At 42.3% G+C, this 24,155-nt stretch overlaps 1 protein-coding gene across 1 annotated transcript in view; it reads right to left on the bottom strand.

Annotated features, from left to right (window-relative positions):
- The window catches only part of MUSK (muscle associated receptor tyrosine kinase), a 58,236-nt gene that overhangs the window by 28,936 nt on the left and 5,145 nt on the right, over positions 1-24,155 (bottom strand). Inside the window, exons 3-6 of the mRNA XM_033084872.1 lie at positions 21,015-21,166; positions 19,537-19,664; positions 18,904-19,045; positions 1,220-1,344 (exon numbers count right to left, since the gene is read on the bottom strand). Coding sequence (XP_032940763.1) covers positions 1,220-1,344; positions 18,904-19,045; positions 19,537-19,664; positions 21,015-21,166 — 547 coding nt within the window. The remainder of the gene's footprint in view (positions 1-1,219; positions 1,345-18,903; positions 19,046-19,536; positions 19,665-21,014; positions 21,167-24,155) is intronic.

Raw genomic sequence — 24,155 nt, 5'->3', positions numbered from 1 at the left:
AGACTGGAGGACACAGTTCGGTATCAAGGAGGCAAGAAAGGCAAGATAGCCTTCAGAGCGGCCATAGGGTCTTAGTAATGTGTTTTAATGTATGGGAAGAGGATATACAAACCAGGATGGTGATAGCCCCCTGAAGTAAGGACCAAGGGGATTTATATTGGTCCTCTGGATAAGCAAGTCCGCAGGAATGGTCAGGGTCAGCCTGTGCTCAGAAGCATTCAGGGTTGAAGGATGTCAGCGAGGAAGAGCAAAGGCAAATTGCCAGCCTGCACTCAGCTGACACTCCACCTGCCTCCACAGAATCACACCCTGGGGCTCACATCCTTTAAAAAGTAGTCAAAAGACCAAAGAGAGTATAAAACATGTTCACCTTAAGCACATGAAGACTAGAGGGAACCCATGGCAGGCTTGGGCTGCAGAGCTGCCATGACTGTGGTGTCCTGCTCAGTCCCACACACAGGCAATCAAGTAGGTTTTCAGTTCACTGAAATGAAGGCATTGCAACAGCCTACACACAGGCATGAAAGCCAGGCAAACTGAAAGCAAGCACCCATATTAAATGGCCAGGGTCATTACACCACAGAATCTTTCCCATGAGACGCAGCTGATTTGCATCCCTTGGTGCCTGCCACTGAAGAGGGCGTGCCTTTCTTAAGTGCAAGCTTCTGGCCAGGGATAAATTGGTGATGTATTTCATATCACCTAGGTCAGTCTAGAAAATTTCAGGTCTATTCTCTTCTTCAGATATGCTGTTCATAATATATGCTCTTCAAATATATGTTCATAAGGCTGTTCCACAGGTATTTGACCTCAAGACAGTTTGCATTATGGAACTCCTTGGTTTGTGTTACTTCGTCAAATTTTTGCCTTATTATTGTTACCACATTATTAAAAAAGGAAAGGAAAAATAGCTGCAGAAATACACAGCAAAGTCCTAGAAATTCTGGCTTGGAGGAAGGTTGGAGGAGACTAAAGCACCCTTCATCTTGGGCTTTCCAGATCCTAACAAATGAAGTCATACAACACCCTGCAGAAGGGGGACAATGTTTTTTTCAGAGGAGAAAACTGCAGCAGTAAGATGAGCTGAACTCAACCAGTTTGAAAAACAAGGTCCTAAGTCAGGAAGGAACAGAAACCACTGGTGCTGATTACCAGCCTTGTTGTGCTTCCAGCTGATAGCAGCCCTCCAGTGCCAAAAGCAGGAAAAAGAGGGACTTACAGCTTTCCCATTTTCCAGCCAGGTGACAGTAGGGACTGGAAGACCGGTCGCTGTGCACCGCAAAGTCACCACGGACCCAAAGGTGATGTTTTGAGATTCAGGAGCCTTCAGGATTCTGGCAAACACTGTAAGAGAAGACAAAGGTGCTATTTGAATGATAATGCAAAGCTGAGGCTGGTGCTGACATGGGGGTACTCCCTCCCCGGTGAGCCTTGATGTAACTCACAGCTCCATGAATAAAAACAGAGCATAGAACAGGCTTCCCAGTGACTGGCAATCTTTGGAGAGAGACGAGGAGGAGAAACAAAGTGTTCAGAAAAAAAGTATTCATTCTGCACCTTACAGACCAAAAACTTACCTCTGGAAATTTCTGTGTCAACTCCAAAGTCTCAGAGGAGGTAATGTGCAAGAAACCAAACTCTTCAGTAGCACCAAGCTACCATGTTGCCCTGCCCAGGGTGACCTCCTGTGAAACTTTCTCCAAACCATTAAGGACCACCAGTATGGACATGCGCCATGAAGGTCAAGGGTCAGATAAACTCAGTCTCATTGCAGTGATTAAGATTTGCCACAGAGTGCTGCAAACACTGGCATTTTCCAGATCACAACAAGCTGCCCTAAGGGCAAAATGTCTAACATCAAGCATTAAGGTATGAGAGAATGACTGGCAAAAACTTCAGGAAGCTGAAATTGCAGTGGAAAAGTAGCTTTTTAAAGTGGCTTTTCATTTCTACAGCTCTCGCTTCTTTAGTGGAAATATGGTTACTGGGCACTGCAGATAAGCAAAACAAGCATTCTCTTCACACCCTCCCCCCCTCAACAACAAACAGCTACAACCAAAAGAAAATAGCGGCAAGGTAGGGGGGACAGTTGTCCAGAAATAACAACTGAAGTATTTTTGCTGAAAACTTATTTTGATCCAGAAACACAACCCTGATGGTCTTCACAAGCTGCTGTACTTGGACCACTTCAAGAAAAGCAAAGAGAAATTTCCCACCTGGAACATTTGAGTTTTGACCTAAAATTTTTAATGGAAAAGCCAGAATGTCTGTACGGAAACAGGCTCAATAGCACTGCCATTTCTTACTCAAATTTCTCATGCTTAGTGAGTAACACCTTCTGGACCACACAGCAATGTCTAAAAGTCTCCATCAGAAACTTTAATAAGCAGGGAAGTTTCTCTTGGAGTTGTCAGAAAAGCCCGAGATCTTGTTTGCCGCTTTTATCAGTATGTTTCTCCTTATCAAGATACCTCACCATGTCGTCACCTTTTGTTTGCCCTGTTCAGAATTAGAGCATCTGTCCCCACTATTTGGGATGGGAAAGCTTTGTCTGCAAAATTTCAGTTGAACTGAAAAAAAGTTTATGCTTGCCATATAGCCCTTCCACCCAGTTCTGAGCTCATTTGCAGATTTGTTTTGACAAAGAGTCTAAAAACAGCTTTTGCTCATAGATAAGTAGCAGTAGGAGTTAATTTCAGCATGGAAATCTTTTTGTCATTCAATAAACTCTTGGGCATGGACTTTTAGGAAGATTAAGTCTAATGTCAGTGAAGAGAAAATGGTGAGTGGATAAATATTATATCGAGCTTCTTAATTCTTCTATGTGCTCGAGGTGATACCACCTGCCTAAAGTCAAAGCAGAGCAGCATCAGGCTTCTGCACCCCCTTACCCCTCAGTGAGGCAGCAAGTATGAAGCTCCATCAATAGTAAGCAAAGCTGCAGTGACTGGCCAGAGGCTTTTCTCATGAATAAGTAAAATGAAACCTTTGTCTGAAGTTTCGCTTCAGGCCATTAACACCAGATGGTTATGAATTTAGACCCAAGTTTTGCAGGCTAAGCTCATAATTATTTTTATACTTCATTTGGAGAAATACTAAACTTTGGGTCCTGTCCTCTGGCAGCAGTTGCATTCACACGGCTCCTGCTGAAGCCAGCACATTAGCTTCCAGAGTTAGAATACTGCCCTTAGAGCTTTTCCTGTGCTGCCCAGTGTGCTGCTGGGACCCTTACCCACCTGATGCTGCTCCCTGGCTCTGCTGCTCAGATCCTGCCCAGTTAAGTTAATGTCAAAGTGACAAATTACCAGCACCCCGTTAGCTGATTCTGGACAGTGGCACATATGTCCTCCTCTGTATTAGCTGCTCTCCCAAAATCTGCTAGGATCTTTCAGCCAGGAGGAAAAAAGGCACACTTTGAAAATGGCAATAGCACAGGCAGGGTGCAAAGCCACAGTAAGCACTATGGCTTGCCCAGCTCATGCCTGGCATGGTGCCTATGGGGAGGTCAGGAAGCTGCAGTCCTCTTCCCAGGGTCCAAACATCAGCGCTGATCACTGCACTCACTTTAGTAGCCCAGCACACTGCTGGGTAAGCAGTTGTCTGCCAACATAGGGAAGGTAAAGCATCAGGCCATTCTTAAAATCCTAAAAAACCAAATACAGAGATAAAAAAATCCAGCAACAGCTCCTAAACATTCATGTTTCTAGTGCCAAGTACTGCAAGGAGGGATGGCTAAACAAAATGTGGCATATAAGGAATTAAACTGGTTTCCAGATTCTTGAAGTATTGAGATTCCTTCTATCCCCAAAGCTATCATGTGCATTTTTCAAGACCTTCACATATGATGTTAGAGATTTAATTCTTTAACATTTCAGGGACTTATATTTGCATACTTTCAAATATTTTACTTAACTATCTAAAGTACATAGCTGTAGATGGTATTACTGGAATAAACTGGGAAGGGGGGGATTATATTTTTTTTTTTTTTAAACAAGAAATTTTCTGGGACAAGGGCCTGACCTTCCAACAGGTTTTGGAGCATGGCTGGTTGGCCAGTCCAGGATCCAGGGACATATTTTCCAAAGGGTTCTTAATCACTTTGGGAAACAGTATTAAAAAAATAGCATCAGCTATTTCTCAACCACCTAATCTATGGGTAGATGATCAACACAGTAACATTGCTGTCAGACTTGAGTGCTGTGGGAAAGTCAGGATGGGTTGCATAAGTGCTGCCAGTGTCACCATCCACCTGTGCAAAGCCGGGTGAGAACACCAGGATGAGCTCAGAGTCCATTTTGGCAACTGCATGAGCAACAAAATCTGTCCTGTATCTAAATGGCAGAACACAATCCCCACAACTATGATTTTTCTGCCTCCTCCCTCACCTCCAAATTCCTCAAGTGAAAAAAAGAGGCAAAGGCAAGGAAGAAATGGTAAATGTGGTGGTGGTGTAGCTGGCAGGAAGAATTGGGTGAAAGGCAGGAAGAGGAAGGAGCAGGAACTAGTAGTAAATGTTTGTAAAATTCACATTTTTTGGTGGGCTCAGAACCTTGTCTTATTTGCAATTTTCCTCAGAGTGAAAATTTCTGACCATCAGGTGATTCCTAATACTTCATTGCTTGTCTGCCTTTCTTCACATCCTCCTAAATGTGGATTTTGACCCTGCTTGTTTAGCTACATTGCAGTTACAAGGTTAGCAAAATTCTCATCGATACCCCTGGGCTTTCTGCACTGGATTTACCCACAGGCATGCCAAAAAGCAGTTAGGGAAAGTGGTCAAAGATGGTTTAATTTATTTATTTATTTTAGTGGAAAATTAAACAGAGGAGCTGTAAACGAAATCCAGACAGCTAAAAACCAAGCCAGCATGTCAAATATCACTCCCAAGCTCCTTAATAAATGTATTTTTTTACAGCCTTGGTAAATGATGTTCTGTGCACTGCAGGACTTGCTAGGAAGTATCTGTACTGTGGCCAGCTGCTCTCGTTTCTGAGAATTACATAACATCATCCAGTCCAAACAGTAGGGCTTTAATTCAGTCACAAATGTTTTATACTATAAAAAGATTAAAGCAGTATGCCCTCCCCCCTGCCTCCACACTGAATGGCTAACTCTTTCCAGGTGACTTTTTTCCCCATTGCCTTTGATTGAGCTATGCCCTCAGTCTGGGTAAGGCCAATTTTTTTGTTAAAGAAGGCTGGATTTGGCCAGTCACAACCAGGCAGCTGTGTAAGTGGCCTGGGGCCATGCTGCTGCTTTGGGGAAAGGACAAAATTATGCATGAAGCACCAGTGTTTGCTTTTTGACTTTTTCTTTTCTATGTTTTCTGTATTCTTCGTACATATATTTGTAGCTCTGTAGCCTATGGTACTAGGGGCTAGTTTTCCCAGCAATTTTCAATGCCCTTTCCCCAGGAAGAAAGACAAAACAAATTCCAGAGCTCCAAGCCCTGGGGCCCTGTGCTATCTTGGTTCCGCCTGGGAAACAAGGTGAGAACAACTCTTGAAGATACACTCTCATGGACAAAGCACAGCTAGTGCAAGGGGGTGCTCCAGAGGAGGGGCTTGACCTGGGGGGGAATTTACAGTAAATTCATGAATACAAGCCGCACTGAGTATAAGCCGCATCTCTGGGTGTTGGCAAATATTTCGTTCTTTGTCCATACATAAGCCACACCTGAATATACACCGCTCTGTCGTTCGCAGCGAGGACCCGCGTGCAACAAAGTTGCCAAATAGTAACAGAACCACGGCAGGGTAGGGGGTTTACTGGCTCAACTAAGGCTGTGCAGGCTCGGCCCGCTAGGGGCTGCTGACGGGGCCAGGTGGCCCAGCTCAGTGGTGCTGCTCGGGGCTGGCCGCTGCCTCTGGGTTCGCTCGCCCCAGCCCCGCTCCCGCCACGGCGCCAGCCGGGCACGGAGCAGCCCCTACTCCCGCCACCGCAGCGGAGGGCAGAGCCCCCCGCCTCCTCCCTGAACTGCGGCAATGGCGGCGCGGGGTCCCCCCGTCTCTCCCCCAGGCTGCGGTAGAGGAGGGAAGAAGAGTGCTCTCCTGCCTCTCTCCCCGCCCCCCGTGCTGCCTGCAGGGAGCCAGGGCAACAGAGTAACACTTTGTAACAATCGCGAAATGCCGGCTTTTACTGGCAGGTGTTTGGCTCGGCGCCCTGGCTGGCACGTCTGGGGTTGTAAATGTCAGAAAATTATTCACATATTAGCCGCCCCCGAGCATTAGCTGCACTTCTGGGTTTCCACCAAAATTTTTGTCAAATTGCTGCGGCTTGTATTCATGAAAATACTGTACATCACCACTTGTCCTCCTAATTGGTGTTTTTATCGATTATGCTAATTTCCTAAAACCTATAAAAATGCACTCATCCTTGAGAGGGTGAGCTTTTGTGGGCATTTTTCCACAACTGCCCCTGAAAGCCTTCAAATAAAGATCTGCTTTTCTATTACCTCCTTACTAAAATCAGCTGAAGTTTTATCTCCAGGTTGAGAAAAGGGCAACGCCAGGACCAGTGCTGGAGTGTGGGGTAGGTTGCTTTTTATCCAGAGGCTGCAGTTGCTTTGATGAACCCTGTATTTAAGAGAATATGAGCAATACTTTCCCATGTACATCAATTAAGCTAGACTGTCAACATCCACAGGCTTTCACATCCAAGTGTTTGTTGCTATTCCTAGCATACTGTAAAGCACCTGCATCCCCAGTAGTCCAAACACAGGTAAGGCCACCAGGAACTAAGCTTGTGTTGGCAACCACCTGGCAACATTCCCTTCCCACTGCAGCCAAAGCCTGTCCTGACACATGTGCCAGAGCCAATATGCCCATCCTGCCAGATCTGATCTCTCAACCTGCATCACTTTCCCAACTGCTTTGTATTTATCAATGAAACATGGCTTATTGAGTGACTGAAACCCAGTCTTAAACGTAATTTTTTTTTGCAGCTAAGCTGCAGAACACAATATGTAAAAGCAAATCCTGTGTGCACAATGTATTTTCATTCACATCCAGTGTTTGTGTTGAGATCCAATGTGTCTACATTGCTGCAGGAGCTGGTAAACTACCTATTGTCTTGAAAGGTTTCCTGATATAAATATCCTGGCAAAGACTTTGCACTGTGCAAAATTCATGTGTAAGTACTTAGCTAAATTGCAAGCATTTTTGTTTCTGTTTGCCAGTGTTCCCATAGCCCTCTTGCACCCGAAGCGTGAAAGGTCAGAATTATTTCTTGTCTGCAGAGGTGTGTCTGGGCTTGGATTTTGCTTACTAAGCCATAAAAAAACATTTCTGCTTACCAACTGTATGCTCTGAAGAACCACGAACTCATGCCACTGTGACTTTTGCCAGTGAGAAGTCCATTTGCCTAACTCCCCATTCAGATGCATTCAGCTCATAACCATTCACTCTTCCTGACAAGCCTAAACCAGGCAAAGAGAGGTAGAAAGCAGAGGGACTACCATTTCCTTCCCACTGGTGAGAGACAAAGGGAAGGTCTGACAAATAAATTTTTAAATACATAGAAACCTGCAGCATTTGTGTTTTCTAACATCACTTGAATAAAATAAAAAATATCTTGAAATACCAGGGCCAAGAGCAGGCCACACACCATGCTCATGGACCAGCGGCCACAGAGACAGCCATGCCGGGCTGTGTGCTGCAGCTAATCACATTCCAGGAGCCAGGGCTGACCAGTCTCTGCAGCTGATATGACAGAACTGAATCCCACCTTGGAGAACAAACAAATTCTCCAGCAAGTACAGTCAACCACTCCTCTCGCAGCAGCAGCAGGTTCTGCACATGGTTTAGCACATCCAAAACGGGGATTGGTTAATACTTAAATCGCAGGATAACTGCAAGGTCAGTTTCACTTCAATCTCGAAGTATTTCTTACCAAAGTTGCAGTATTTATCTTTTTTGTAAGCCTACAAAGTAAATACAAAGAGAACCAAAACAGCTCAGGCAAAGCTGATATGAGACTCTTCCATTTTTCTCTATCAAATGGCTTAACTATTTTTATTTAATCTATGTACAAACACGCTCATTGCTAGGGGACCATGTGTATACAAGTTATCAAAACAAAAAAAAATTACAAATGCAGTAGGAAATCCACACAATCACTGTATTATTTCTCCAGGAACAGTACTATTATGTATGGGGCCCAAAAGAGCGAGGTACGGAAGAGCTGTAAGCAAGCAAGCAGTATTTCATTATCCACTGACCCTCACCCTGTTATTTACCCAGGAGGTTGAGCTTCTAATGCTTCTGAAATACCTTGATTTTGTACAAAATCACAAGATGCAAGCTCTTCTGACTCCTGATATATTAATTGGGAAGCTTGGGTCTTGTCATAGTCCTTAAAATATCATGCAGCCCAGACTAAACTCCACAGCAATGGAGACACAGACACTCAGCCTGGAGTGTGAGGCTATGAGACGGACACTAGGAATAATTCACAATCTGTGTGGAAGGAGGATGGAACAAAGCACATCATTTCCATTCTGAATCATATGCCTTCAGATTCAAAGCTCTAGTGTCTGATATCAATTTTTCTTAGGCAATAGCTTTTCAAGGTAATTTTATTTTAGGGTGCATTCCTAGATTTATGGGTGGTAGGACAATTTACATTAGTGGAAGGACTCATGTGATGGTAAACATATCAGCCAGTAACTTCACAGCTGTGAAAGACTTTACATTGCATGTGGATGTCTCTGGAATCCTAAAAGGAAACACCACAAATACGCAAAGATGTAATAACCAGGAGTAAAATGTAAATAGATAGCTTATATCCTGTGTAACTATATAAAACCCATTCTGTACAAGTGTTCATCTCTATATACAGAGCAAACACTAGATTCAAGGACAAATGAGGATAATGTGTTCAAATTACTTCCCAAGGAAATGAATGAGGAAATTCTTTTCGTGTCAGTACTGGTCTTATACATACATTTAATTTCTTTGAAGGAAAGACCATTTTAAGCCTCCCATGCTCTGTCTCATCTACAGTACAGAGTCATATCAGGTGCATTTATCTCTGCCTCTACCCACTACTGCTTTGAAATTGGAAAGGAAGCTCCCAGACTCCCAAAGTCAAGGAGTAATTCCTTTTCTTGTTCCATTCATGATCACGGCCCATCATGACTGACACCAAGGCTACCAGTTTGTGTGCACGTATTGAAATCTTCATGGCTATGAGCAAGTCTCCCTCTCCCACTCTAAGGAATTGAACAAACAATTATGGGGAATCACTGGGATACCCAAAAATGAGATCATTCACACATCATCCTGACATCCGTTCTCCACCACTTGGTAACAGCAGCGCCATAAATTTAATTACAGTAATTTCACGATTATAACCCGCACTTCAGTGTGTCAGCAACATTTTGTTCTTTGTCCATACATAAACCGCACTGGATTATAAGCCCCGCTTTCATTCGCAGCAGTGAGGATCCGTACGCAACTTTCACAAAGTTGCCAATTAGTAACAGAATTGCTCGGCTCGGCCCCGCTGCCCCACCGCCGAGACCGGGCGGGCTCCAGCTCGACTGGGGGCTGCTGTGGGCTCGCACTTCCAAGTTGGCAAATTTCTGAACTTCATTCATATATTGACCACTCCGGAGTATAAGCCGCACTTCCGGGTTTGGACCAAAATTTTAGTCAAAATGGTGCAGCTTATAATAATGAAATTACTGTATGTGTCATGTGAAAAGTCCTTTCTTTCATCTACTTTTAAGTGCTGCTAGGAGTAGCTGCTAGGATATTCCTTGGTTTGGGGGATAGCGAGGAGCCTGTTCCCTGCTCACCTTATTGATCATGCATGTTTGATTTTTAGTGTTGAAGACTCATCTAGCTCCTCCGACATCAGAGACTCATCTTTGTTCCAAATTCTCAACTCCCTTTTGGTATGCCCTTTTTTGTGAGGGTCTATGATGAGCTCCAGCCACTTCAGAATACTTGTCTCAGTTTTTTCTGGTCCACTTTATCTGATAGCTATGGATATTTTCTATCCTCCACTCCCTTCATTGTTCTGTGGGAAGTTCATGCTTTCCAGCCAGCCAATGATTTAAAAGAGAGAGGGATTTTAACTGCTTTTTTTTTTTCTCTTAAAACCACAACTCATGCAATGTGAGAAGGTCATAAATTTTACAAGTGCCTTCTCAAGGTCTTTCGACCTCTTCCCCTGAGAGGGGAAAGAGCTGTTTTTTGACAGGAAATAGCAGGCTCAGATGCTTCTTAAAGAAGAATTTTGTGTATGTGCCTTGTCTGAAGCCTCGTGCTCCCAGGAGCCCTACACTGCAGCTCCTCTGTGCCAGAGGCCACCTGTGATAATGACTTGAAGGCAGCAAGAACCTCTTGCCAATGTCACTGCAGAGCAAGCCTCAGGAGTAAATTGATTAGCTCACACCTATTTGTCACTTGCTGAAGATCTGAAGCTGTTTTCTTCCTCCTGCAGCTTGCCCTGTTGCCCTGTAATTAGGGCCGTGGTTGTTTCTGCAGCTTCTGAGGGCCTTGGGATGACTCTGGTGAATGCCTCAGGTAGGAGGAGATTTAATGAGATATTCTGGGTTTTCAGTTACACCCACACAACCCCACTGAGGTCAGGCAAGTACTTTGGTGTAATTACAGGCAAACTTGTTCTTTCCCAGTAGTGTTTCCTCCCCCCAAACCTTTCGCAATTTTAAAATCAAGCTGCAGTATTCACCCTTTACTGTCATAGGACATTGCCTGCAGGTCCTACATACACCAGCACCAACACAACCAGGAAAGCCATCCTTTCCAAAGTTTCTGCCTCTGCTCAAGGCTGGGCCAAAGACTCTTCTTTAGTGTTGGTATTAGAGTTTCTATAGGAAATTTTACCCTATACTTAAATGAAGTACTGCAAACTTCCTTGCCAGTTTGCTCTTTGGCAATTCGCCTGACCCAAAACACTCTGCCTCAAAAGATGATAGAGATAAAAATTCAGGTTACACACTGAAATCTAATCTGTGGGAAATGCAAGGTAACAGTGCTGACTGGTTGCTTCAGTGGTCTCTTGGTACCTCCTTTTCTACAGCATCTATGCCAAGTGCAGGTAAGTTGACACAAAAGTGTAAAAAACCTTCTGGATGACATATCAGAAGTCAGCTTTCATTTGAAATACAGACCATCTCTGGAACATGGTTTATCCAAATTGATAGAATTTTCTGCACTAAATACACGCTTTTATTCCTTTTACTTGAATTTTGGTGTGACTTGATAGTCTATTGATATGTCTGTGATGCAATATTTGTCCCAAAAAACAGATGAAGGAACCTAGTGCTTTACACTTTACAGGGACAGTTTTTTAACTAAATAGCAATGGCATTGCTTTCTATTATCAACTAGTCTGCCATCCCCTCACTAACACAAGATTTAGACTAAATAATTAAAATAAAAATCTAGACCAGATCTGGCAGGTCCTTTCTTCTGAAGGGATGGTTCTCCAAGGAAAACCTTCCTATTTTTAAGGCTAAGGCAATTTTCAGAAGTGGCTTACAGGGGAACATTTTTGTGGCCTGTGGCAGGGTATTATTTTAGAAGTTAGTAATAAGCAATCAAATGTGGCCAGGAAAAGAATTCTATCTACCCAGGCTGGAATGCAAAACCAAACAACATCGAAGTCATGGGAGTGCAAGGAGCCTTGCTCCTACCCTTGTTTTGATTTGATTGTTTTATGTGCTGCCACATAGTAGCATAGGATGAAGTAGACCAGCAACACTTCAGCAGAGAGATGAATGAAATGGTCTTGTCAAAGAAAGGATAAGTAGTCCTCAACCGATGCCTCTTCAGACAGATGGAAACTGCACAGATTTGAAACAAAATGTTAACAAATCCATGGAGAATGCAGGTAGTATTTTGTTGTTGTTGTTGTTAACCACACTGCATATTTGCCCTGGCTAATTTGCTTGTTTCCTTACAGATCTGTGATTGCTAACTTCTAGACATGTGGCTGTAGAGTCATGACTTCAAAACTAAATGTTATCACACAGTACACTCCTGAACTCCATAAGTTTCTGGTGCCACAGGCTGGAGATCAAGCTCAGTTTCATATAAATCATAAGATGGAATTGCATCTAACTCAGTACACAGCCAACAGGACCATCAACATATTCTCTCCTCTCACATAGCAGCCACTGTACTTATTGTCTTTTTCTATACTTTTCAACATTAAAAATGCATCACTGAGCAAACTAGAACTTCAGAGGTTCCACTGTATACAACTAGAAAGACAGGAAGTTTGTTTTTTACCCACAGAGGAAGAAAAATGTTTTGCACACCATGTTCCAGCAGACTATTTACACTGTCTTCCTACATCAGGAGACTGCCATTCACATGCTGCAGTCAGATTGGAAGGACACCTCTCAGAAGAATATTTCACCTTCTGCTGTGTTAGTGCCTAATCCACCCCAACCCTTTTTACATTTCAGTGACAATAACTCCATTAATTTCCAGAAAATTCTTTCAACAGTTGAAGCTAAATATAAGGCTAGGACTGAAATGTGGTTTATGGCATTGTCTCATTTGTAAGCAGCAATTACTTCTAAACTGTAAGAAATTCATGGTCAACTTTTTGGTTTCTTTTGTGATTTTTTTGTTTTGAAGAATGAAGAAGGACAAGAGCCCTTCTTCATGTGAATTCTATCAATTCACAAAGTGGCACTATCCTTCCCCCAAGGACAGAAGAAACATTCTCCAAAACAAAGAAGAAAACTCAGCCCAGGTCAGGCAATGACACTTGTAAATCATCGCAAAATTTGCTGGTTTGTGGCAGCTCTGCCATAGCCTTTTTATTTGATGCTGGAATTACATATAATTTGAACACTGGCTATAAGGACAATATCTGAAAAAGATAGTGAGAGATTAAAGAAATACATCCAATGGCATTTATTTTGCATATTAAGAAAAAATTAACAAGGCAGCTTCACTCTGTGTCTGAGTGATAAGCATGCTTATAACAGTAACATTCCCCTGCCTCTCACCACACAAGAGTTCATGGCTTTAAATATATTATTTTAGTATCACACAATTCATACATAATGGATATGGACAATACCATTTTTCATTCACATCAGACCTTGGAGACTGTGAAGTTTTAGGCAGCAGGCCCAGAAGCTGAACCTGAAAAGCACTTTCATGGCTTTTGTGGAACTGGTGCTGTTAATGGACTGATTTGATGTCACTGCAAAAACCAACAAAAACAAAAATTCCTCCCCTTCTATGGCCTTTGTACACAAACAGCTGTCCAACGGACAAAGGGAAAAAACAGACAAAGGTCTTACAGACCATACAGATTTCAGATTCTCTGAGGAGGCCCAGAAAATGCTTTCTTGGCACAGCTTACTCCTTGCCTTGAGTCTTCACTTACATCAATGGGAATTTCTGCATTTGATGATACATCTCAATGCTGTTGATGGCAATAGCTGCTTCTCTATTTCCAAAGGGGTGATTTGAGATTTCAGGTAAAACTGGAGCGTCTTATCCATCTCAGTCAACATCTTGTCAATAAACTTCAGCATTCAGACATCTGCGTGAACTACAGATCAGGTAAGCAAGCAAATGCTTCTATTCGGCCACAATCCTGAACCTTGAATTTACCCAGGAATCTTTCAGCCAGATTCACTTTGAGAATCAATACAGCAAACATGAAATCTGTGGAAATCCTTTGGGAATGTACTGCTTCACTAAGTTTCGATACTCTTCTAGGTTTTATAGAAGTGTACCAAAATTGACAATGCAGTTATTAAAAAGCTAGTTAGCAAAATGGTTAAGATAATAGAAAAAGAATACAAAACTGTGGGTCAGAAATCTTGCCTCCAGGAAATTAAAAACTCATTTCTTGGAAAACAGTCAAGATTTTAATATTGTTCCTTTATCTCAAAGCACGTGTTACCTTCTGTAGACATCTGTGGATGCACAGTAGCAGGAGGAAGTAATTTTCACATGCTAATTTTAGGAGCCCAAACAAACTCAGCATTTCTTATTTGTTTGTCTTTGCAGAATAGTGTGGAAAAGCTTGTTTCTGCCTATTGCACTTCTGCTTCATGCCAGTACTTTCACTAGTCCTTTTTCATAAGCTTAGCAGCTGTAACTAGAAGAACCAAATGAGGAAAATACAACCACGCAGCTTCTGCATAGCTGTGAAGCAGCTCACTAATGGAGAACCAATTTATAATGACCCCAGCAGATGTCAGAAAGAAGCAACCCTACTCCTCCAAGACATTCCTCAGAACTAAACCAAAGACATGTATCATTTTACTCCTACAGGACGCACCAAGATCATAAAAAATGTGTGTAACACTTCTTCAGGAGTGATGCCTATCTTGCCTAGTCACTCATTTAGCTCACTTGGCCAATGCTTCCCTCTTGTATCCATCCCTCATCTCCACAGCCTGTTCCCTGATGTGAAATCAAGGGGGTGCTCCATAGCCTGTTTCTTCTCCTAGTACCCTCCAGGCACCCCAGGCAGACTTTCAGTGAGAGCAGTGCTGTACATAGACAGCAGTTCCCAGTAAAGAACCCTTCCAACTAAACCTCTTCCCACAAACCCAACAATTATGAGCATGTATCTACCACTTGTGGATTATGCCTTTTAAGAAAAAATCTATTTCACCTCACTTATCCAAATTCATCTGGGTTTGCCACAGACTTGGAGAAAAGGTGCAAAAAGGCAGGCTTTTTAATCCTTTTAATTAAAATCCTGACCAAGGATTAATTTATTATAATTCATGACCTAAGCCCTGGTGCCTGAAACGTGCCCTGGGAGAGCAAACAGGTTGCCTTATCTTGGGACAGATCTGTGCAGGGTGAAGAACCCACAGAATCCTTATCTCCTTTGCCACATTCACTTATGAAAATCAGGAACTGAAAAATCAGTTCCACTGAGAGAGGCCTTCAGTGCTTTTTGTTTTCCTGACAAGAACTGCACCTGAATTTTCATCTAAAACCTACTGCTCAAATTATTTCAACTTTGCTATAAAGATAATAAAACCTTAAAAATACTAAAGCTGTACTTTAGAAGTATTAAATAGAGGCCAGTGTTATGAATGTTGAGGAAAGCTGACAAGGAATAGAGAAAAATATATTTGGAAAATTGAAATAGCATTTTTCAAACAGTTCTACCTTGGATCACCGAAACCAGACAAGTAGTACTGTAAGGTACCTCAATAGTCTAAACATTTGGGCCAAGATCGTTGTCAGTTTGAACAAATGCACAGTTGAAATGCACAGTTCACTCTATGTATTTTGTGACTTGTAATTTTTGGGCCAACTTGAGGAAGTCATTTAAGTATGTGCCTGACCAAAAGTATAGTAAGGAACCTGATTGCCTGCAGAAAAGAGTCAGTCTTTCAAGAGCACCTCTGCACTTTGAACACTGCGTTAAGCTAATTGCAGGATGTGGAAGCCTAGAAGATAAGGAGCTAATGTCTCAAACACTGATAGCCACATAGCTGTGGAGCCAGCCAAGGATTGTTGGTAGCAATAGCCAATTACCAACCATGACTGGAGAAAGGGGCCATATGGGAAGTACTTTTCTGGGAAAGTGTCCTCGTTCTGGCCCCTGGAGCTAAGCACAACAGCATGCAGCTGAAGCCCAGGAATGAGGGCGATGAGCAGGCGTGGAATGTAACAGGGGACCAAGAGCACCCAAGATGCCTGAAGCCCTGCACCCATTTCCAGAAAGGTCCACAAAATGGGCTGCACATGATAACTCATTTGCATAGAGAGTGAAAAGCTTAGCTCCAGAGCATGGAAACTTCACTGTGAGAAGGACTACGAAGCCTGGGCACCCATGTTCCACGGGCCTGCATACCCTCTCAGCTGGATTGATGCTGGAGCCAGGACTGCTGATATCTACCTCTTCCCTTCTTTTCTTTCTCTCTCCTCCTTTTTAATCCTCCTCTCTCTCAGTCCCTCTCCTCTCATCCTAGCCCTTTATCCAAAACTCACTGAGCCATGCTCATATAGGAAGTCATGGATTACCACACAAATTTCCATGCCAAATGTGTAATTTGGTGTAATTTTGTAAGCTTTTGCAGGCCCTCTTACTTTTTTCCTTCCTTTCAACAACAAGGACCTGTAATCCTTGGGTGTTCCCTTCCATGTAAGGGTGGGATGCCAGAGAGGACTAATGCTGAGCCCATTAAAATGGAAGCACAGAACAAATCAGGATCTACGTGATCTTAATCTAGCTATGCATAAATATTTACACTGCTCTTTGAATTGACACTTGCCTTGAATTGAATATCATAGTTAACCAGCCATGCTTATTCATTTTATTATAATATTAAACTAAACTATGCAGGCTGGGTACTCCAGCTAAGATTTTTTTTTAATATGGTGATGTTATTACCAAGAAGCCATAAACAACAATTTTCATACATTTTCTGAGCACAATGAATGCTCAAAGAATACCAGAGTATGACTTTCCTGCTTTGAATAATTTTAGTATATTATTTACTTTGAGTAATTTTAAAATGCTGATACTAATGGGGTGGGAGAGTCAGGAGGGGAGGAATATTAGAAATAGTAAAAGAGGTGTGTGAATGTGATGTGTGGCCATACCTATTTGCAGGCATAAACAGGTATGCACACTTGTAGTTATGCTAAATATCCATGAAAATTTATCTAAAATACCATGAGGGGAAGGGATTTGTATGCATGGCAAGCTGTTGTGTCAGAATTATGAATGTTGTTGTCAGTTTGAACAAATGGATCCTTCACAGTTCACTCTATGTACTAAGTCAGGATTAATACTGGATTTTGGAAGACAAAAATATAAACCAAACATGTCTGTCTAGCTTGGGTGGCCACGTGGAATTAGGTATATTATACAGGTGTCCTACCAGAGAAACCAAGATGAGCCTGGAGGATTTATCTATTCACCCAACACATGAATGGAACATGAGGGGGTAATTTGTGTGGGAGCATTAACCTGCCACTGATCAATTAGAAATTAATCTTCTTCATTTTAAAAAGAGGCACACATACACACCCCAAATGGGGTATTTGTGGTTTATTTTGCCAGTCCTTGAATTAACAGGCCACTGCGTAATTCTGGAGATGGAGAAAAACCAGGACACCAATTTTAGCAGCCTGGATTTTTGGTGCAATTCCAGCTTGCTTTTAGATTCCCTAAATGGCTCTGGCAGATCTGGAGCAAAGAATTGCACTGCTGGAGGCCCTTCAGCATTTGTGTGCATGGCACCAAGCATCTACCATTCACAGTTTAACTCACAACAAGCCTTTGCCCATTGTCACAATGACAGAGGTCAAATTAAACCCAGGACCCAAGCTGTTCACATGAAGATCCAACTGTTTTCTGTTTCCTTCATAGCTTTTAGTCTGGGAGAAGCATAGTTCTGAATCTAAGTTAAGAATAGATGTCTTCCTGTTTTTAAGCTGTTAAAGGAATTTCTAGTACAGTAATTTCATGAATACAAGCCGCACCATTTTGACTAAGATTTTGCTCCCAAACCGGAAATGCGGCTAATGCTCAGGAGTGGCTAATATGTGAATAATTTTCTGACATTTACAACCTCAGAAGTGCCAGCCAGAGTGCCGAGCCAAGCAGCTGCAAAGCCAGCATTTCGTGATTGTTACAAATTGTTACTCTGTTGTGCCGCGGGTGGAGCCTGGCTCCCTGCAGGCAGCACGGGGCATGGGGAGAGAGGCGGGAGAGCTCTCTCCTTGCCTCCTCTGCCGCAGCCCGGGGGAGACACGGGGGGCCCCATGCCGCCATTACCGCGGCCCAGGGAGGCGGCGGGGGCCCCATGCCGCCATTGCCGCAGCTCGGGGAGGAGGCGGGGTGCTCCATCCCCGCCCACCACCGCCACCGCGGGAGCGGGGGGGCTCCGTCCCTGCCTGCCACCACGGGGCAGCACCAGACCGTGGCGACCGAGCCCAGTGGCAGCGGCAGCTGGCCCCCAGCGGCCCTGCCGAGCAGCAGTGCTGGGCTGGGCCACCTAGCCCCGTTGGCAGCCCCAAGCGGGCCGAGCCTGCACAGCCCGAACCAAGTCAATAAACCCCGCCCTGCCGCGATTCTGTTACTATTTGGCAACTTTGTTGCACGCGGGTCCTCGCTGCGAATGACAGAGCGGCTTATACTCGGGTGTGGCTTATTTATGGACAAAGAACGAAATATTTGCCAACACCCAGAAATGCGGCTTATACCCAGTGCGGCTTGTATTCGTGAAATTACTGTATACACGTTCTATATGTATAAATATTAAGAAGGGGCAAAAAATCCCTGAAAAATTAATGCATTTTTTAGGAAAACAGCAGATGTGCTATGTGTAGTTGGATCTAATATACCTTATACTGCTCCCAGAAGTAAGTCTTTGTTCTTCTTAGAAATAGGATTGCACACTAAGTAACATCTTGTAGTTCCAGGCAAAATGTAATTTACAACAGCATTTTGAAGCTTACGAAGCAAATGAAAACCTTTTTCTACTTTCTCTATTACAGTCATCCTGAATCAGAAATAAAAATTAGTTCGTTCACTAAATCTGTCATTGCCCCACTCACTCCACAAGCCCTTGCCCAAACCGAATTCTCTTACAGGGTTCAGGAAGATGGCATGCTTTGTTGCATTCCAACGTTTAGGTACCCCATTTACTCAGCACTCTGAAACTGGTGGTGGTTCACACCACAAAGCAAACACCTTCTGTACATACAAATTATACACAGAGTACACAAGAAGCAGGAACTGAAAAACCAATCTGGTGTTCATTTAGAGGGCAGAAAATGTTCAAGTCTACAAAGGCATAAGCTCTCCTCTCCTCTCCAAAGGTTTTGATAACATCAACACAATACTTCAGGTTAATTCAAGTTAACTGGATATGCAAGAGGGGTTGGCACGGAGTTTGTGTCTGGTTCAAAAGCCACTCACCTTCCACCACTACAGTTGCAGGTTTCGAATAGGCTGTGCCCAAACTGTTCTTGGCTACACAACGATACTGTCCTGCATCTTCTCTCTGAACATTGTGTATCCTTAAATTCCCAGAATCGAGGACAGCAATGCGAGCAGTCTCCTGTCAGAGGAAGGAGCAACTGAGGTGAGGACTCACATGCAGGCTGCACAGAAACAGCATCAAAAATCTGTTTACAAAGTTTGGGCTTACATGCATGAACACTATATATGTTGTCCTACAACGCAAGGATTGGGGGCCAGCTCCTCCTGCTCAGCATTGTCATGATATACTCATCCACTGCTATTTTTGCAGATCAGTGAATTATAGTTTCAAAAGAACTCTTATTTAAGAGAACACTCACAAGTGCTTTCCTCAGTATTTGGCCAAACTTAGTAGCAACAAGCATGTGTCACATAAAATATAGATACTCAGAGAACATTTGGCTTGTATGTAAAATTATTGCAAATGAAGATATTTATGAGACGAACCCTGGATTTTTCAAATGCTTCCTTTCTAGCTACTAGAATTCACAAATACTATAACTAATACTAATATTTGACACACTACCTTTAACAAATAAATAGCATTACTGAAAAACATTCTCTACTCACCTTTACAACTGTTTCCCCTTTGACCCATGAAACAGAAGGTTTTGGATTCCCCATTGTAGTGCATGGAAGAACAGCCTTTAATCCTTCTATTATTTCCACATTTATAGGTGGACGGGTTATTTTGGGTCCTAAAATTTTAAAAGCCAAAAATTAAAGTTGAAATGAGGGTAAGAGATAATAGAAGAAGACAAATTCATAAATGATCAAAGAATCTGCTCCTTTTTCTGTGTATTGCTGAAAGACAAAGCAGTCTTTCTTGGTTATGGGGAGCTTTGGTAAGAAAGAACTTTCTTCAGCGCAGCTTCAGTTTATGGATGCAGAAACTTGCATGGGTTATTTGTTTTCCTGAGTGGAATTTGACAGCCATTTGAATTAGGGCCTGGGCTAAAATCCAAATTCAGATAAGAGTATTTCCAGTGTTGAAGAATGTTAGCATTCCAGGTTCTGACATTCTTCCCTGCATAAACAGTGTCTTGTCTCAAAGCTCAGATCTGGATTAAATTGAGTTTGAAAGAGTTTTAACCCAGGCTTGCCTCTAGCTCAACAAGAAGGACATGTAAATGCAACTAATATCATTAACTGAAGGATTTATAGCTATACTAGTGAAAAGGACAATTGAGCCTTAAAGAAAAAGCAATCAAACTCCCTTAAAGTTAATGAGGGATACATTTAAATTAATTTTACTGGAAGAACATGGCCTTAGTCTGAGATGAGAGTATAAAAGACCATCACCTCAGTATTTTGGGAGATCTGACATTTTGAGGCCCTTGCACCATAATGAGCCAGCAGAAAAGCAAGCTTCAGAGAGCATCCCTTCCTAGCCACCACCTGCAAGCGGCTGAGATGATGCAGAGTTCCAGAACTACCAGACCCTGAGGGTGATCTCATTAGCACAGACAAATCCTTTTCTACAAACATACTTGAGCCATAATATACCTCTGCTGCCCTTTAAAGCGTTTGTGTAAATAACTCTGGCCATGTGAGTCCAGCTTTACTGACACAAGTAAAGCTTTGACACATATTTAGCTCTCTGCAAGACCAAGTCTTTTGCCTTCTGTGTGGGATGATGAGATTTACATGATGCTCTGAGCCATTCAACACTGATATTGACAGCATCTGGACATAACTTATTTGATTTTGTCATCCTCAGAAAGAAATCTGATCGGTGAAATTTGACATTTAAAATTCACCAGGGATCTATGCCGTATTGCCACAGAGATCTAACCTATCAAACTGTGTGTCTTTTACAGAGTTTTGCACAAAAGGCATTCTTCAAAGCATCAGTTTTTGTCTTCTGATGGTAGAACAAGTGTGTGTTTAAGTAAATAATCACAAGGTGCAGTCAAAGGACTGCACCTAGTTTCACAAGAAGATAAGTCTGCCCTGAACGTGGATCCCCAGTCCCACACCTGGGACTCTGCTCAGGTTTTTGATCAAACACTCACGTGGTGTCAGGAAGAAATTGCATTGCCACTTACGCATTTTCACCTGGAGAGCCCCACAGCTCTGTGCAGCTGCTCCAACTCCATTATCTGCTGTGCAGCAGTACACCCCATCATCACTGTCCTCCACGCTCAGGATGGTCAGGAGCTGCCCGTTCCTCTGGATGCTGTATCGTGTGTCGAACAGCCTGTAGGGCACAGCACAGATTGCCAGGGACAACCAGGGACAGAGAAACAGAATTGTATTTGAATATGCAGGCTGCTGATGTCACTACAGATGGCAATAAGATTTACCTTTGATTTTCAGCCCACAAGCAGAAGGGAAGGTGCTTGAAATGCTGAGTTCAGCCTTAAGATTCAGGTTCTCACTAACTATGGAATTCCAGACTGTCACTATTGTTAGTGGCAATTCTTCCTCCACCCAGACATTGGTAAAATAAGTAGTTTTTGGGGTTTTGACTGGCCAAGGACTGGCATAAGCCCACATAATCTTTTCCGGCCAGGTCCTGTTTTAGGTAATGCTCAATGTAAGAGAAAGATGCTTATATAGGACCTAGAGTTGGATGAAATTGTTTAAAGAGACCTTCTTCAGGATAAACTAAACAAAACTGATCAAAACAAAAAACATTAAATTTTTTTTTATTAAACAGATAAAGTAATGGAAATATTTTTACAACTGTGAAAAAAGACACAAACCAAAAACCACGAACATTTTGTCTACATCCTGGAGTGGTTTTGTCTATTTGTTTTGAAAAAATAAAAAAACAAACCAACAAACAAGCAAAGAAATGTGCTGAAGACATCTGAAAGTTAGAGGATTCAAGGCTAGTTGTAGTTTAATGACAGCAGGCTTTAACCTGGATATTTCAGAGAACTGAATAAAGCCCTGAAGTTGGAACAACAAAAACACATTGTAAGAAAGTATGTGGAGCAAAGACCAATTTCATATTTCAAAGAAGTATGGTATGTGAATAGAGGGGATGTGTATATCCAAGTGTGAAAGCCAGGAAAAGCAGAAAGAAAGATAATGAGAAATCTGAGTGCTGAGCTATTGAATTTAATTGTAAAATTGCAAAACTGTAATAAATATAAATAAATAGTGTAAATAGACACTACAAATAGTAATGTCTTTGTGTTTTACTTTCACACATTTGTTGATGCTTTTAGGAAGCACTTTCATGCATTTAGTCTCTGATTCCAATGAACAGTGGCAAAGGGGTTCTGACCTGAGTATTTTGTCCTAAGCAATCACTAGTATCTGGCCACTACACATGTCAGGTTTTGTCTTTTACTGTTAAAAATTGTACTAGTAGTCATTGACTAATCTGAATGTACCATTTATGATGTTTTAGGCATGTGTTTCCTTTCAACAGCATTTCACCATTCAGTATTACATCTCCCTCCTCTTTTTCAAGGTGGGAAGAGTGCCATGAAGTCATCCGTAGTGTAAAAGACATGCTGACTCTGTCCCCTTCTTGTCCTAAGGAAGGTTCATTGTTCTGGAATATGGCACAGGTAACCATTTCACTCAGCACAGGGCACCTGCTGGTTTACCTGCACAAATTTTGATGTCAAAAGTAAAGGCACAACCAGGAGATTAGTGCTGACTGTATTCTCTGCCCTGGCTCTATTCCCATTGAAGTTGAAAGTTTACATAATGTTTTGTTTAGAAGATTAATCTTGCTATCTGTCCAGGATGCTGAGACCTTGGCAAGAGAAAAAAATTTTGGAAATTAAATAGCTGATATTAATTGCTTTCAGTAACTAGGCCCTTTGGAGTTTGATACACACACACAGAGGAACAGAAATACATTTGGGGTCTTTTTCAGAAACAAGAGTTTTCTGATCTTATGCTTTTCCATTGTGCAAATATTTTCATCTGAGTTTTTAGAAAGTAGCAAATACATTCAGCTTATCTTTTCCATTGTCTTTGGTCTGAGCTTTTGTATCCAGCCGTACTGAATGCCTTGTGAAAGTGCAACACTTGCTGTTATTAATGCTGCTTCAGAAGTCCCAGTAAAGGAATGAAGTGCAAGAGCTCTGTGGCCTTACCAGACGAGGTGTTTTAATATTTATTTCCAATTTTGGTCAAAGCACAGTGTCTCAGAGAGAGAGAGGAATGACTTTAAGAAAGATATGTTGAGCTTCTGAAAGAGGGGATTGAGGTGTTAAATTATCTGTATTTCAAATCATCTTAGAACACATGGAGAACAACAATTTTAAAGACATGGGGAGAGAAAGACATAGTCCTTCATAGATAGCTTTCTCTCTCTGCTTGGATTTTCAGTCATGGTCACTGATGAGGAAGGAATTAGGAGAAAGGTGACCTGATCTGGAAATAAATTCCATGGAAGTTCAGACCTGCATGCTAGAACAAATCCAGGGTCAGAAGTTTAGTACCAAATTTTGCTGAGATTGCAGACAATGAAAAAAAAAAGATTCTGAAGGCCTATTTTCATATTTGTAACTTTCTCCTTTGTCCTACTCTAAAACAGTTTTCCGAGCAGTGAGACCCCTTCTGCTGCTGACTTTTTTGGAGCCTCCTATGCCAGTGGTTCAAAGGTTTTTTGGATGTTTGATCACAACAGAGAGAACCATGCTTCAGGTGACCATCTGCCCAACATGGACATCTCCTGTTGAGGACAGGTATTGACTATGTTACACAAAGGTTGTGCTGCATTTTCCTTCACAGAGGAAGTCATTTACAGACACTTAGAATGAGAAACTGATGCAAAGCTGTTTGGCAGACCTAATGTGATTTCAGAGCTAGACCAAGTACAGTTTACTTTGTAAAAATCTGTTTACAGCAAAAGAGCAAAAGCAATGGTAGCAACTTCCATAACACATTTCCACACTTCCAGGAAGCTGCCTCTTTTGTTGACATCGTGATGCCTGGTAGTTAATATCTGACAGTGCATAACAATGAGAAGACAATTTCCAGATCCAGAGCTAAAAGCAAACAAGAATGGCACAGCACAACTCCTTCCGTGCAAAGTTTCCAAGTACATCACGACAGACAAAAAAGTCCTGCTAAGTTCTTTTTAAATATTATACAGAACCCTCCTCCTTCATAAATGCATAAACTGAGGAAGAGAGCAGATTTAATTGTCTGAAGCTGGAGAGAAAACTCTTTGCATAGAAACCAACTCTCTGCAAGCTAAAGAGTGTGAAGGTGCA

This window comes from Catharus ustulatus, chromosome Z (assembly GCF_009819885.2).
Source record: "Catharus ustulatus isolate bCatUst1 chromosome Z, bCatUst1.pri.v2, whole genome shotgun sequence".
Lineage (NCBI taxonomy): Eukaryota > Metazoa > Chordata > Aves > Passeriformes > Turdidae > Catharus > Catharus ustulatus.
The sequence above is the reverse complement of the archived record's forward strand: the minus strand, read 5'-3'. Positions and strand labels throughout refer to the sequence as shown.